Genomic DNA, 13,700 nt, shown 5'->3' with positions numbered 1-13,700 from the left:
GTGCAGCAGAACACTGGCACATATGTGAGGAAACATTGATTGGGTTTGTAACAACTATCTGCAGAAATGTCTCCACATATGTGAGGAAAGTGTCTAACATGAAAAACTACGTGTGGTGAACTGGTGATACAACAACTAGATAGATATAATTCAACGTTGTATGTATATATGTGCAGAGTAGACAACTGTTTAACAGCTGACGACCAAAGCAAGAGCTTAACGTTTCAATTGATCACAATGCGTGTGTGTGACGGCCAGTGGCCTTTGGCCGACAGTCGGCCAACTTTACCACCGGTACCGGCGGGTACACCTTCCTCTTTTCCAGGTACTGTGGCCGCTCCCGATTATGCACGAAAGTTCTTGTCCCTATAATTACATCTTTATGTGTACTTGAACCGCATATAACTGCATGCCTTTGCAAAAACCCTCTGAAGTTGTTGCTCGTTTTCTTCCTCCGGTGATTTGTGTAGTCACCATCTGATAACGCCACACTTTCTTTTCGACCAAGATCCCCAACTGCAGATGTTGGAGCTATTGACTTCTTACTGCTGCATGATCCAGGATGATCAGAATCGTCTTGAACTAGGAACCCTTTATTATAAACTTTGCCTTTGTCACCACTGGATTCTATAAGTTGATCCAACCGCCTAGAAATACTCTCAATTTCATATCGATCAAGAAGTGAACGATCATCAAAATCTCTACTGCCTTGTTCAGCTAATTTCTTAGCTTCCAGCTTGAACCTGGATGGTTTAAGATCATGAGAACTTCTTCTGATATCAAACTCCTGCAGTGACTTGCCTTGTAATCCAGTTCCATGCTCATACCATGCCCATGCAGCCGCCTTTACTAACGCTGCAGATCCGTTGCCGCCGCCGCTACCCTTCCTAATTCTCTCCATCTATGGAACGATCGAGCACTCGTAGCATATATGGCATAGACATAATAATTTGGTAAACAGGGAATTATTGAAGCTGGATTTCTGGTTTGGAAATATGTGGGAGAATGAAGTTCCACGCTAGCTACAAAGATAGAAAAGTAGGTACTTGTTTTAGTACTCCTTTTGGAACTTGTCTATGCATCATATTTCTAAATTGAAAGAAATACAAATTATCAGAATTGAATTGCATAGGATCATGTGTAATAGAAATGGGGGATTGGGTCCTCCAGAAGGTTCTTGTTAGGTGCAAGTTGGGGTCCTAATTAGGAGGACTACATAACATACCTTGTTGAAAATGTCATAATTACGGGCTTGAATTCTTAACTGACTATTGCTACGTACATTAGGTTGCAATCATATACGCTACGGCATATTACCTGTGATTTGTCTATGTTTACCGTTCAATTGTCATGGTTGAAGGCTTGAAGCTGCAGCTACGTTTGGTAGCTAATGTTCACTTGGATTTGTCTACGTTTGACCTATACTACCTTGTGGCGTACGCTTTCATTCCTCCATCTCATCGTTTTTCTTGCAATTTGACCATCTCCTCCAACCTTTGGCACCGAAGTTTACAACATTTAGCAAAAAATAATCTTCATTTTGTTTTTGATTCTAGTAATAAGTGTGATGTTTGTCTGTTGGGGAAACATACTTGACTTTTTTTTCTGTTCAATTTCAACAACCAAGTGTTTTCTCTAATTCATTATGATATTTGAGGTCATTATAAAACTCCTACTCATTTTGGTGCTCATTATTTTTTGACTATTGTTGATGACTTTTCTCGATTCACTTGAGTATTTTTAATACAACATAAGAATGAAGCGCAAACTTTAATTCGTCAATTTTTTAACTTTGTCGCAACTCAATTCAATACCAAAGTCCAACAGTTTTGCTCTGACAATGGAGCTGATTCCTTTCTGTAAAAAGTTTTTTTCCTGAGCAAGGGGTAGTTTCCAACATTTTTGTGTATACACACCTCATCAAAATGGTGTTGTCGAAATAAAACATCGACATATTTTTGAAACTACTTGTGTCTTCCTATTTCTTTTGGGGAGAATGTGTTTTAACCTCTGTTTACAACATCAACCGTTTACCTACTTTGTAACTCAACAAGAAAACACCATTTGAAATACCTTACAATAAGCTTCCCGATTATTCGCATATGCGAGTTTTTGGTTGCAACCGTTCCTAATCCATCTTCCAAATTTTCTCCTCGTGCCACCAAATGCATTTTTTTGGGTTATCTAATGGGACAGAAGGCTTACAAATTTTACAATATTGAAATCTCAAAAAATTTTCACTAACACAGATGTAATTTTTATTGAGGACACTTACTGAACCCCACCAGCCCAGACAGAAAAACATCCGACAGCCCAGCCCATTCCACTTCCTTTAGATTCTGACCCTTTCCTCTTCTTCTCTCCCAATTTCTTCTTCTTTCCCGATTTCAGTAAACCTGCCATCGACATCTTCCCCACCAAATTCTCCACCGCCCTCTCCACCACCCAATCCGTCGCCGCCATCTCCATCAACCGATCCGCCGCCGTCATCTCCATCACCCAATCCGCCTCCACCCTCCAATTTCGAAAATTATGCCCGACGCCCCAAATTCCCAGTTGATGTCGTCCTTCCTGATTCTCTTTCCCTTGTTCCCGCTGAGAGCCGCTTCGTCGTTCTCAACGCTCTCGAGAACCCAACGTCCGACTCAAAGACTACGTCTGCTCGCAGGTGATGCTGTCTCCACCAAAGATAAGTGATTCTGATTTTCTAGGGTTTCGAAAGTTGAAGGATTTGTTGAAATTCCGGTTATGTAGTTTGTTGAGGATTATGTGTGTTATGTGATATTTGGTGTTTGGATAGAGTTGATTATGTAAAATTTGTTCTTTGTGCCAGAAATTTACTGTTTCGTAATACTGATTAGAGTTTAGGATGAATTTAAGAAGACCTTCATACTACCTGAACCTTGGGATTTTAACGTGTGTTATGTGATATTTGGTGTTTGGATAGAGTTGATTATGTAAAATTTGTTCTTTGTGCCAGAGAAATCTACTGTTTCGTAATACTGATTAGAGTTTAGGATGAGTTTAAGAAGACCTTCATACTACTTGAACCTTGGGATTTTAGCGTGTGTAATGTGATACTTAAATTACATACTATTGTTTACATGAGCTTGGCTTTCCTATGCTTTGTTTCTTAAGATAGTTTCTGTAAGATTAACAATTGTTCTCTGGTGATGAAGTGATTGATGTGCAAATTAGGATTATGATCTAGTTAATTGCATAAGATTTTGGTATTGGAAAGTAGACTCGGTGGTTCTAGGTTATTGTTGATGTCGTTGAATAGATCAAAATGTACATACTTTGAGAAGTAGTTTCGGCAGATCGTTTGGAGTACTAAACTATGTATGGAGAATTGTAGTTTTGAAGAGACAATTTATTGGTTTGGTGAAACTTTTATAGCAGGCCAGGTGTAAGGGTATTTGGAGTTAAATTAGGTTCTCCTAGGGACATGTTACCAGATTTTTTGTTAAGCAGGCTTTATTTTTGGTAAATACTTGGGAACAATAGTAGGAAGTTTGAGGAGTAGGCTTGGGCATATTAAGGATAGTTTGACGTTTTTGAATCTGGGGCGGTATGAGAAGATGAAATGCATTTTTGTGCATTATGTTCGACATTAATCATTTCACTGGGTTGGGATTATAATTTTCAAGTTTTCTTTGGTAGGTAATATATAACTATAGGTACAGAGGTTTTTGAGATATTTTCGAGGATTGAAATTATTTTGATCAAGTGATTCATTGGAGGGAATTGTGGAAGGAAGAAAGTCTATACATGGAAAGTAGACTCGGAGGTTCTAGGTCATTGTTGTTGTGCTTGATTAGATCAAAATGTACATACTTTGAGAAGTAGTTTCGGCAAATCGTTTGGAGTACTAAACTAGGTATAGAAAATTGTTGTTATGAAGAGACATTTAATAGTTTTGGACTGGAAGGTTATTAGGAGTTAAATTAGGTTCTCCTAGGAACATGTTACCCGATTTTGTGGTAAATAGGCTTTATTTTGGTAAATACGTGGGAACAATAGTAGTAAGTTTGAGGAGTATGCTTGGGCGTATTGAGGAGTTTAGGTTCTAGAATCTAGTGCAGTATGATAGGATAAAATGCATTTTCGTGCATTATGTTCGACATTATTGATTTGGCTGAGTTGAGAGATTTACAATTTTCAAGTTTACATTAGTAGGTAATATATAGCTATAGGTACATAAGTTTTTGAGATTAACCCTACTTTTAACCCATGACATTAACCTTGGCCCAATAGTTAGTAAACCGAAACCCCGAGCCCAAACTTATAACAACTTTTAGAAAGAAGTAAGAAAACAAAGGAGAGAGAAGGGTGGGGACTAAAGGAGAAACAAAATCAGGATTAAAAATAGAATTAGGGTCTGCAGTAAGAAATTCTGCAAATCAGTTTTCTGAGTTTTTGACCCAGCAGCCTTTTTACTAAAATCGGTGCATTTCAGTTGTGTATTTGAAGTTGTTGTCTGCATAAAAGTTATAGTACAGATGTTAAACATCATTCCTGAATTTGAATCTCTTAAAAAGGAGTTTTGCAGATTAAGTTATGATTTTCGGATCTCAAGTCTTATGTTCTATGTCGATTGAACTATTGATCATTATGAATCTGATGATTTCCTTTTTGTCAATACATGTGTTTATTTGAAATGCATATTAATTACATGGATTTAATTTTGTGTATACAATATATTAATTCAATTGATTTGTTGTGTGATCTTTATATAAAGCATAAATTACATACTATTGTTTACATGAGTTAGGCTTTACTAGGCTTTGTTTCTTAAGATGGTTTCTGTAAGATTAGCAGCTGGTGTCTGGTGATGTAGTGATTGATGTGCAACTTAGGACTATGATCAAGTTAATTGCATAAGATTTTGGTAATGGAAAGTAATCTCGGAGGTTCTTGGTGCGTAATATATAGCTACATGTACAAAAGTTTTTGAGATATTTCCGAGGATTGAGATTATTTTGAGCAAGTGATTCATAAGAGGGAATTGTGGAAGGAAGAAAGTCTGTACTTGGATAGATCAAAATTTGAGGAGCTTAGTCTTATGTTCTATGTCGTTTGAACTATTGATGGTTATGACTCATGATTTCCTTTCTGTCAATACATGTGTTTATTTGAAATGCATATTAATTACTTGGATTTATTTGTGTGTATACATTATATTAAATCGATTGATTTGCTATGTGATCTTTATAAAAAGCATAAATTACAAACTATTGTTTACATGAGTTAGGCTTTGTTTCTTAAGATGGTTTCCGTAAGATTAGCAACTCTCTGGTGATGAAGTGATTGATGTGCAACTTTGGATTATGATCAAGTTAATTGCATAAGAGTTTGGTAATGGAAAGTCGGCTCGGAGGTTCTAGGTCATTGTTGTTGACGTTGATTAGATCAAAATGTACATGTTTTGAGAAGTAGTTTCGGCAGATCGCTTGGAGTACTAAACTAGGTATGGAGAATTGTTGTTTTGAAGAGGGGATAAACTTTTATAGCAGGCCAGGTGCAAGGTTATTTGGAGTTAAATTAGATCTCCTAGGAACATGTTACCAGATTTTGTGGTAAGCAGGCTTTATTTTTGGTCAATAGTAGGAAGTTTGAGGAGTAGACTTGGGCGTATTGAGCATAGTTTGAGGTTCTAGAATCTGGTGTAGTATGTGATGATGAAATGCATTTTCGTGCGATATGTTCGACATTAATTATTTGGCTGAGTTGAGAGATTTACAATTGTCAAGTTTACTTTGGTAGGTAATATATAACTATGGGTACAGAAGTTTTTGAGATATTTTCGAGGATGGAGATTATTTTGAGCATGTGATTCATATGAGGGAATTGTGGAAGCAAGAATGTCTGTACTTGGATAGATAAAAATTTCTGGAGCTCAAGTCTTATGTTCTATGTCGATTGAACTATTGATCGTTATGAATCTTTTGATTTCCTTTATGTCAATACATGTGTTTATTTGAAAAGCATTTTAATTAGATGGATTTATTTGTGTGTATACAATATATTACTTCGATTGATTTGTTGTGTTCTTTATAAAAAGCATAAATTACATACTATTGTTTACATGAGTTAGGCTTTGTTAGGCTTTGTTTCTTGAGAAGTAGTATCGGTAGATCGCTTGGAGTACTAAACTTGGTATGGAGAATTATTGTTTTAAAGAGACATTTAATAGTATAGCAGGCCAGGTGCAACGTTATTAGGAGTTAAATTAGGTTCTCCTAGGAACATGTTACCAGATTTAGTGGTAAGCAGGCTTTATTTTTGGTCAATAGTAGGAAGTTTGAAGAGTAGGCTTGGGCGTATTTAGGATAGCTTGAGGTTCTAGAATCTGGTGCAGTATGTGAAGATGAAATGCATTTTCGTGCATTATGTTCGACTTTAATCATTTGGCTGGGTTGAGAGATTTACAATTTTCAAGTTTTCCTTGGTGTGTAATATATAGCTACAGGTACAAAAGGTTTTAAGATATTTTTCGAGGATTGAGATTATTTTGAACAAGTGATTCATAAGAGGGAATAATACGGAAGGAAGAAAGTGTACTTGGATACATCAAAATTTGAGGAGCTTAGTCTTATGTTCTATTTCGATTGAACTATTGAATCGTTATGAATCTTTTGATTCTTTTTTGTCAATACTTGTGTTTATTTGAAAAGCATTTTAATTAGATGGATTTATTTGTGTGTATACAATATATTAATTCGATTGATTTGTTGTGTTCTTTATAAAAAGCATAAATTACCATACTATTGTTTACATGAGTTAGGCTTTATTAGGCTTTGTTTCTTAAGATGGTTTCTGTAAGATTATCATTAAAATGTACATACTTTGAGAAGTAGTATCGGCAGATCGCTTGGAGTACTAATCTCGGTATGGAGAATTGTTGTTTTAAAGTGACATTTAATAGGTTTGGAAAAACTTTTATAGCAGGCGAGGTGCAAGGTTATTAGGAGTTAAATTAGGTTCTCCTATGAACATGTTACCAGATTTTTTTGGTAAGCAGGCTTTATTTTTGGTCATTAGTAGGAAGTTTGAGGAGTAGGCTTGTGTGTATTGAGGATGGTTTGAGGTTCTAGAATCTGGTGCAGTATGAGAAGATGAAATGCATTTTCGTGCGATATGTTGAGAGATTTACAATTATCAAGTTTACTTTGGTTGGTAATCTATAGCTATAGGTACATAAGTTTTTGAGATATTTCGAGGATGGAGATTATTTTGCGCATGTGATTAATACGAGGGAATTGTGGAAGGAAGAATGTCTCTATTTGGATAGATAACAATTTCCGGAGCTTGAGTCTTATGTTCTATGTCGATTGAACTATTGATTGATATGACTCTTATGATTTCCTTTCTGTCAATACATGTGTTTATTTGAAATGCATAATAATTACATGGATTTATTTGTGTCTAGAATATATTAAGTCGATTGATTTGCTGTGTTCTTTATTAAAGCATAAATTGCATACTATTGTTTACCTGATTTTGGGTTTCCTAGGCTTTGTTTCTTACGCTAGGTTCTGTAAGATTTGCAATTCTTATTCAGCAGGCTTTATTTTTGGTAAATACTTGGGAACAATAGTCGGAAGTTTGAGGAGTAGGCTTGGGCATATTGAGGATAGTTTGACGTTTTAGAATCTGGTGCAGAATAAGAAGATGAAATGCATTTTTGTGCATTATGTTTGACATTAATCATTTCACTGGGTTGGGATTACAATTTTCAGGTTTTCTTTGGTAGGTAATATAAAACTCTAGGTACAGAGGTTTTTGAGATATTTTCGAGGATTGAGATTATTTTGGGCAAGTGATTCATTGGAGGGAATTGTGGAAGGAAGAAAGTCTGTACTTGGAAAGTAGACTCGGAGGTTCTAGGTCATTGTTGTTGTCGTTGATTAGATCAAAATGTACATATTTTGAGAAGTAGTTTCGGCAGATCGCTCGGAGTACTAAACTTGGTATGGAGAATTATTGTTTTAAAGAGACATTTAATAGTATAGCATGCCAGGTGCAACGTTATTAGGAGTTAAATTAGGTTCTCCTAGGAACATGTTACCAGATTTAGTGGTAAGCAGGCTTTATTTTTGGTCAATAGTAGGAAGTTTGAAGAGTACGCTTGGGCGTATTTAGGATAGCTTGAGGTTCTAGAATCTGGTGCAGTATGTGAAGATGAAATGCATTTTCGTGCATTATGTTCGACTTTAATCATTTGGCTGGGTTGAGAGATTTACAATTTTCAAGTTTTCCTTGGTGTGTAATATATAGCTACAGGTACAAAAGGTTTTAAGATATTTTCGAGGATTGAGATTATTTTGAACAAGTGATTCATAAGAGGGAATATCGGAAGGAAGAAAGTGTACTTGGATACATCAAAATTTGAGGAGCTTAGTCTTATGTTCTATTTCGATTGAACTATTGATCGTTATGAATCTTTTGATTTCTTTTTTGTCAATACTTGTGTTTATTTGAAAAGCATTTTAATTAGATGGATTTATTTGTGTGTATACAATATATTAATTCGATTGATTTGTTGTGTTCTTTATAAAAAGCATAAATTACATACTATTGTTTACATGAGTTAGGCTTTATTAGGCTTTGTTTCTTAAGATGGTTTCTGTAAGATTATCATTAAAATGTACATACTTTGAGAAGTAGTATCGGCAGATCGCTTGGAGTACTAATCTCGGTATGGAGAATTGTTTTTTTAAAGTGACATTTAATAGGTTTGGAAAAACTTTTATAGCAGGCGAGGTGCAAGGTTATTAGGAGTTAAATTAGGTTCTCCTATGAACATGTTACCAGATTTTTTTGGAAGCAGGCTTTATTTTTGGTCATTAGTAGGATGTTTGAGGAGTAGACTTGTGTGTATTGAGGATGGTTTGAGGTTCTAGAATCTGGTGCAGTATGAGAAGATGAAATGCATTTTCGTGCGATATGTTTGACATTAATCATTTGGCTGAGTCTTGTGATTTACAATTGTCAAGTTTACTTTGGTTGGTAATCTATAGTTATAGGTACATAAGTTTTTGAGATATTTCGAGGGTGGAGATTATTTTGCGCTTGTGATTAATACGAGGGAATTGTGGAAGGAAGAATGTCTCTATTTGGATAGATAACAATTTCCGGAGCTTAAGTCTTATGTTCTGTGTCGATTGAACTATTGATCGTTATGACTCTTATGATTTCCTTTCTGTCAATACATGTGTTTATTTGAAATGCATAATAATTACATGGATTTATTTGTGTCTAGAATATATTAATTCGATTGATTTGCTATGTGTTCTTTATTAAAGCATAAGATGGAATTGTGGAAGGAAGAAAGTCTGTACTTGGATAGATCAAAATTTGAGGAGCTTAGTCTTATGTTCTATGTCGTTTGAACTATTGATGGTTATGACTCATGATTTCCTGTCTGTCATTACATGTGTTTATTTGAAATGAATATTAATTACTTGGATTTATTTGTATGTATACAATCTATTAATTCGATTGATTTGCTATGTGATCTTTGTATAAAGCATAAATTACATACTATTGTTTACATGAGTTTGGCTTTCCTATGCTTTGTTTCTTAAGATAGTTTCTGTAAGATTAACCATTGTTCTCTGGTGATGAAGTGATTGATGTGCAAATTAGGAGTATGATCAAGTTAATTGCATAAGATTTTGGTAATGGAAAGTAGACTCGGTGGTTCTAGGTCATTGTTGATGTCGTTGAATAGATCAAAATGTACATACTTTGAGAAGTAGCTTCGGCAGATCGCTTGGAGTACTAAACTATGTATGGAGAATTGTTGTTTTGAAGAGACAATTAATTGGTTTGGTGAAACTTTTATAACAGGCCTGGTGCAAAGGTATTGGGAGTTAAATTAGGTTCTCCTAGGAACATGTTAACAGATTTTTTGTTAAGCAGGCTTTATTTTTGGTAAATACTTGGGAACAGTAGTAGGAAGTTTGAGGAGTAGGCTTGGGCATATTGGGGATAGTTTGACGTTTTTGAATCTGGGGCTGTATGAGAAGATGAAATGCATTTTTGTGCATTATGTTCGACATTAATCATTTCACTGGGTTGGGATTACAATTTTCAAGTTTTCTTTGGTAGGTAATATATAACTATAGGTACAGAGGTTTTTGAGATATTTTCGAGGATTGAGATTATTTTGGGCAAGTGATTCATTGGAGGGAATTGTGGAAGGAAGAAAGTCTGTACTTGGAAAGTAGACTCGGAGGTTCTAGGTCATTGTTGTTGTCGTTGATTAGATCAAAATGTATATACTTTGAGAGGTAGTTTCGGCAAATCGCTTGGAGTACTAAACTAGGTATGGAAAATTGTTATTGTGAAGATAGATTTAATAGTTTTGGAGTGGAAGGTTATTAGGAGTTAAATTAGGTTCTCCTAGGAACATGTTACCCGATTTTGTGGTAAATAGGCTTTATTTTGGTAAATACATGGGAACAATAGTAGTAAGTTTGAGGAGTATGCTTGGGCGTATTGAGGAGTTTAGGTTCTAGAATCTGGTGCAGTATGATAGGATAAAATGCATTTTCCTGCATTATGTTCGACATTATTGATTTGGCTGAGTTGAGAGATTTACAATTTTCATGTTTACGTTAGTAGGTAATATATAGCTATAGGTACTTAAGTTTTTGAGATTAACCCTACTTTTAACCCATGACATTAACCTTGACCCAATAGTTAGTGAACCCAAACCCCGAGCCCAAACTTATAACAACTTTTAGAAAGAAGTAAGAAAACAAAGGAGAGAGAAGGGAGGAGACTAAAGGAGAAACAAAATCAGGATTAAAAATACAATTAGGGTCTGCAGTAAGAAATTCTGCAAATCAGTTTTCTGAGTTTTTGACCCAGCAGCCTTTTTACTAAAATCGGTGCATTTCAGTTGTGTATTTGAAGTTGTTGTCTGCATAAAAGTTATAGTACAGATGTTAAACATCATTCCTGAATTTGAATCTCTTAAAAAGGAGTTTTGTAGATTAAGTTATGATTTTCGGAGCTCAAGTCATATGTTCTATGTCGATTGAACTATTGATCGTTATGAATCTGATGGTTTCCTTTATGTCAATACATGTGTTTATTTGAAATGCATATTCGTTACATGGATTTATTTGTGTGTATACAATATAATAATTCGATTGATTTGCTTTGTGATCTTTATATAAAGCGTAAATTACATACTATTGTTTACATGTGTTAGGCTTTACTAGGCTTTGTTTCTTAAGATGGTTTCTGTAAGATTTGCAGCTGGTGTCTAGTGATGTAGTGATTGATGTGCAACTTAGGACTATGATCAAGTTAATTGCATAAGATTTTGGTAATGGAATGTAATCTCGGAGGTTCTAGGTCATTGTTGTTGTCGTTGATTAGATCAAAATGCACATACTTTGAGAAGTAGTTTCGGCAGATCTCTTGGAGTACTAAACTAGGTATGGAGAATTATTGTCTTAAAGAGACATTTAATAGGTTTGGAGAAACTTTTATAGAAGGCCAGGTGCAACTTTATTAGGAGTTAAATTAGGTTCTCTTAGGAACATGTTACCAGATTTTGTGGTAAGCAGGCTTTATTTTTGGTCAATAGTAGGAAGTTGGAAGAGTAGGCTTGGGCGTATTTAGGATAGCTTGAGGTTCTAGATTCTGGTGGAGTATGTGAAGTTGAAATGCATTTTCATGCTTTATATTCGACATTAATCATTTGGCTGGGTTGAGAGATTTACAATTTTCAAGTTTTCCTTGGTGTGTAATATATAGCTACAGGTGCAAAAGTTTCTGAGATATTTTCGAGGATTGAGATTTTTTTGAGCAAGTGATTCGTAAGAGGGAATTGTGGAAGGAAGAAAGTCTGCACTTGGATAGATCAAAATTTGAGGAGCTTAGTCTTATGTTCTATGTCGTTTGAGCTATTGATGGTTATGACTCATGTTTTCGTTTCTGTTAATACATGTGTTTATTTGAAATGCATATTAATTACTTTGATTTATTTGTGTGTATACATTATATTAATTCTATTGATTTGCTATGTGATCTTTATAAAAAGCATAAATTACATACTATTGTTTACATGAGGTAGGCTTTGTTTCTTAACATGGTTTCCGTAAGATTAGCAACTGGTCTCTGGTGATGAAGTGATTGTTGTGCAACTTTGGATTATGATCAAGTTAATTGCATAAGAATTTGGTAATGGAAAGTCGGCTCGGAGGTTCTAGATCATTGTTGTTGACGTTGATTAGATCAAAATGTACATATTTTGAGAAGTAGTTTCGACAGATCGCTTGGAGTACTAAAGTAGGTATGGTAAATTGTTGTTTTGAAGAGACATTTAATAGGTTTGGAGAAACTTTTATAGCAGGCCAGGTGCAAGGTTATTAGGAGTTAAATTAGGTTCTCGTAGGAACATGTTACCAGATTTTGTGGTAAGTTAGCTTTATTTTTGGTCAATAGTAGGAAGTTTGAAGAGTTGGCTTGGGCGTATTGAGGTTCTAGAAGCTGTTGCTGTATGTGAATTCGAAATGCATTTTCGTGCATTATGTTCGACATTAATCATTTGGCTGAGTTGAGAGATTTACAATTTTCAAGTTTACTTTGGTAGGTTATATATAGCTATAGGTATAGAAGTTTTTGAGATATTTTCGAGGATTGAGATTATTTTGAGCCAGTGATTCATACGAGGGAATTGTGGAAGGAAGAAAGTTTGTACTTGGATAGATCAAAATTTCCGGAGCTTAAGTCTTATGTTCTATGTCAATTTAACTATTGGTCGTTATGAATGTTATGATTTCCTTTCGGTCAATACATGTGTTTATTTGAAATGCTTATTAATTACATGGATTTATTTGTGTATACAATATATTAATTCGATTGATTTGCTATGTGATCTTTGTTTAAAGCATAAATTACATACTATTGTTTACATGTGTTTGGCTTTCCTATGCTTTGTTTCTTAAGATAGTTTCTGTAAGATTAACAATTGTTCTCTGGTGATGAAGTGAATGATGTGCAAATTAGGATTATGATCAAGTTAATTGCATAAGATTTTGGTAATTGAAAGTAGACTTGGTGGTTCTAGGTCATTGTTGATGTCGTTGAATAGATCAAAATGTACATACTTTTGAGAAGTAGTTTCGGCAGATCGCTTGGAGTACTAAACTATGTACGGAGAATTGTTGTTTTGAAGAGACAATTTATTGGTTTGGTGAAACTTTTATAGCAGGCCAGGTGCAAGGGTATTAGGAGTTAAATTAGGTTCTCCTAGGAACATGTTACCAGATTTTTTGTTAAGCAGGCTTTATTTTTGTTAAGTGGGAATTGTGGAAGGAAGAAAGTCTGTGCTTGGATAGATCAAAATTTGAGGAGCTTAGTGTTAAGTTCTATGTCGTTTGAACTATTGATGGTTATTACTTCGATTGATTTGCTATGTGTTCTTTATAAAAAGCATAAATTACATACTATTGTTTACATGAGTTAGGCTTTATTAGGCTTTGTTTCTTAAGATGGTTTATGGAAGATTATCATTAAAATGCACATACTTTGAGAAGTAGTATCGGCAGATCGCTTGGCGTACTAATCTAGGTATGGAGAATTGTTGTTTTGAAGAGACATTTAATAGGTTTGGAAAAACTTTTATAGCAGGCTTGGTGCAAGGTTATTTGGATTTAAATTAGGTTCTCCTATGA

At 34.9% G+C, this 13,700-nt stretch overlaps 1 protein-coding gene across 1 annotated transcript in view; it reads left to right on the top strand.

Annotated features, from left to right (window-relative positions):
• Positions 1–1,149: 1,149 nt before the first annotated feature.
• The window catches only part of LOC101309011, a 14,515-nt gene continuing 1,964 nt past the window's right edge, over positions 1,150–13,700 (top strand). The window contains exons 1-2 of the mRNA XM_004289539.1: positions 1,150–1,173; positions 2,337–2,668. Coding sequence (XP_004289587.1) covers positions 1,150–1,173; positions 2,337–2,668 — 356 coding nt within the window. The remainder of the gene's footprint in view (positions 1,174–2,336; positions 2,669–13,700) is intronic.

The sequence above is a fragment of the Fragaria vesca genome, linkage group LG1, assembly GCF_000184155.1.
Source record: "Fragaria vesca subsp. vesca linkage group LG1, FraVesHawaii_1.0, whole genome shotgun sequence".
Classification (NCBI taxonomy): domain Eukaryota; kingdom Viridiplantae; phylum Streptophyta; class Magnoliopsida; order Rosales; family Rosaceae; genus Fragaria; species Fragaria vesca.
This window is presented reverse-complemented; position numbering and strand designations above follow the sequence as displayed.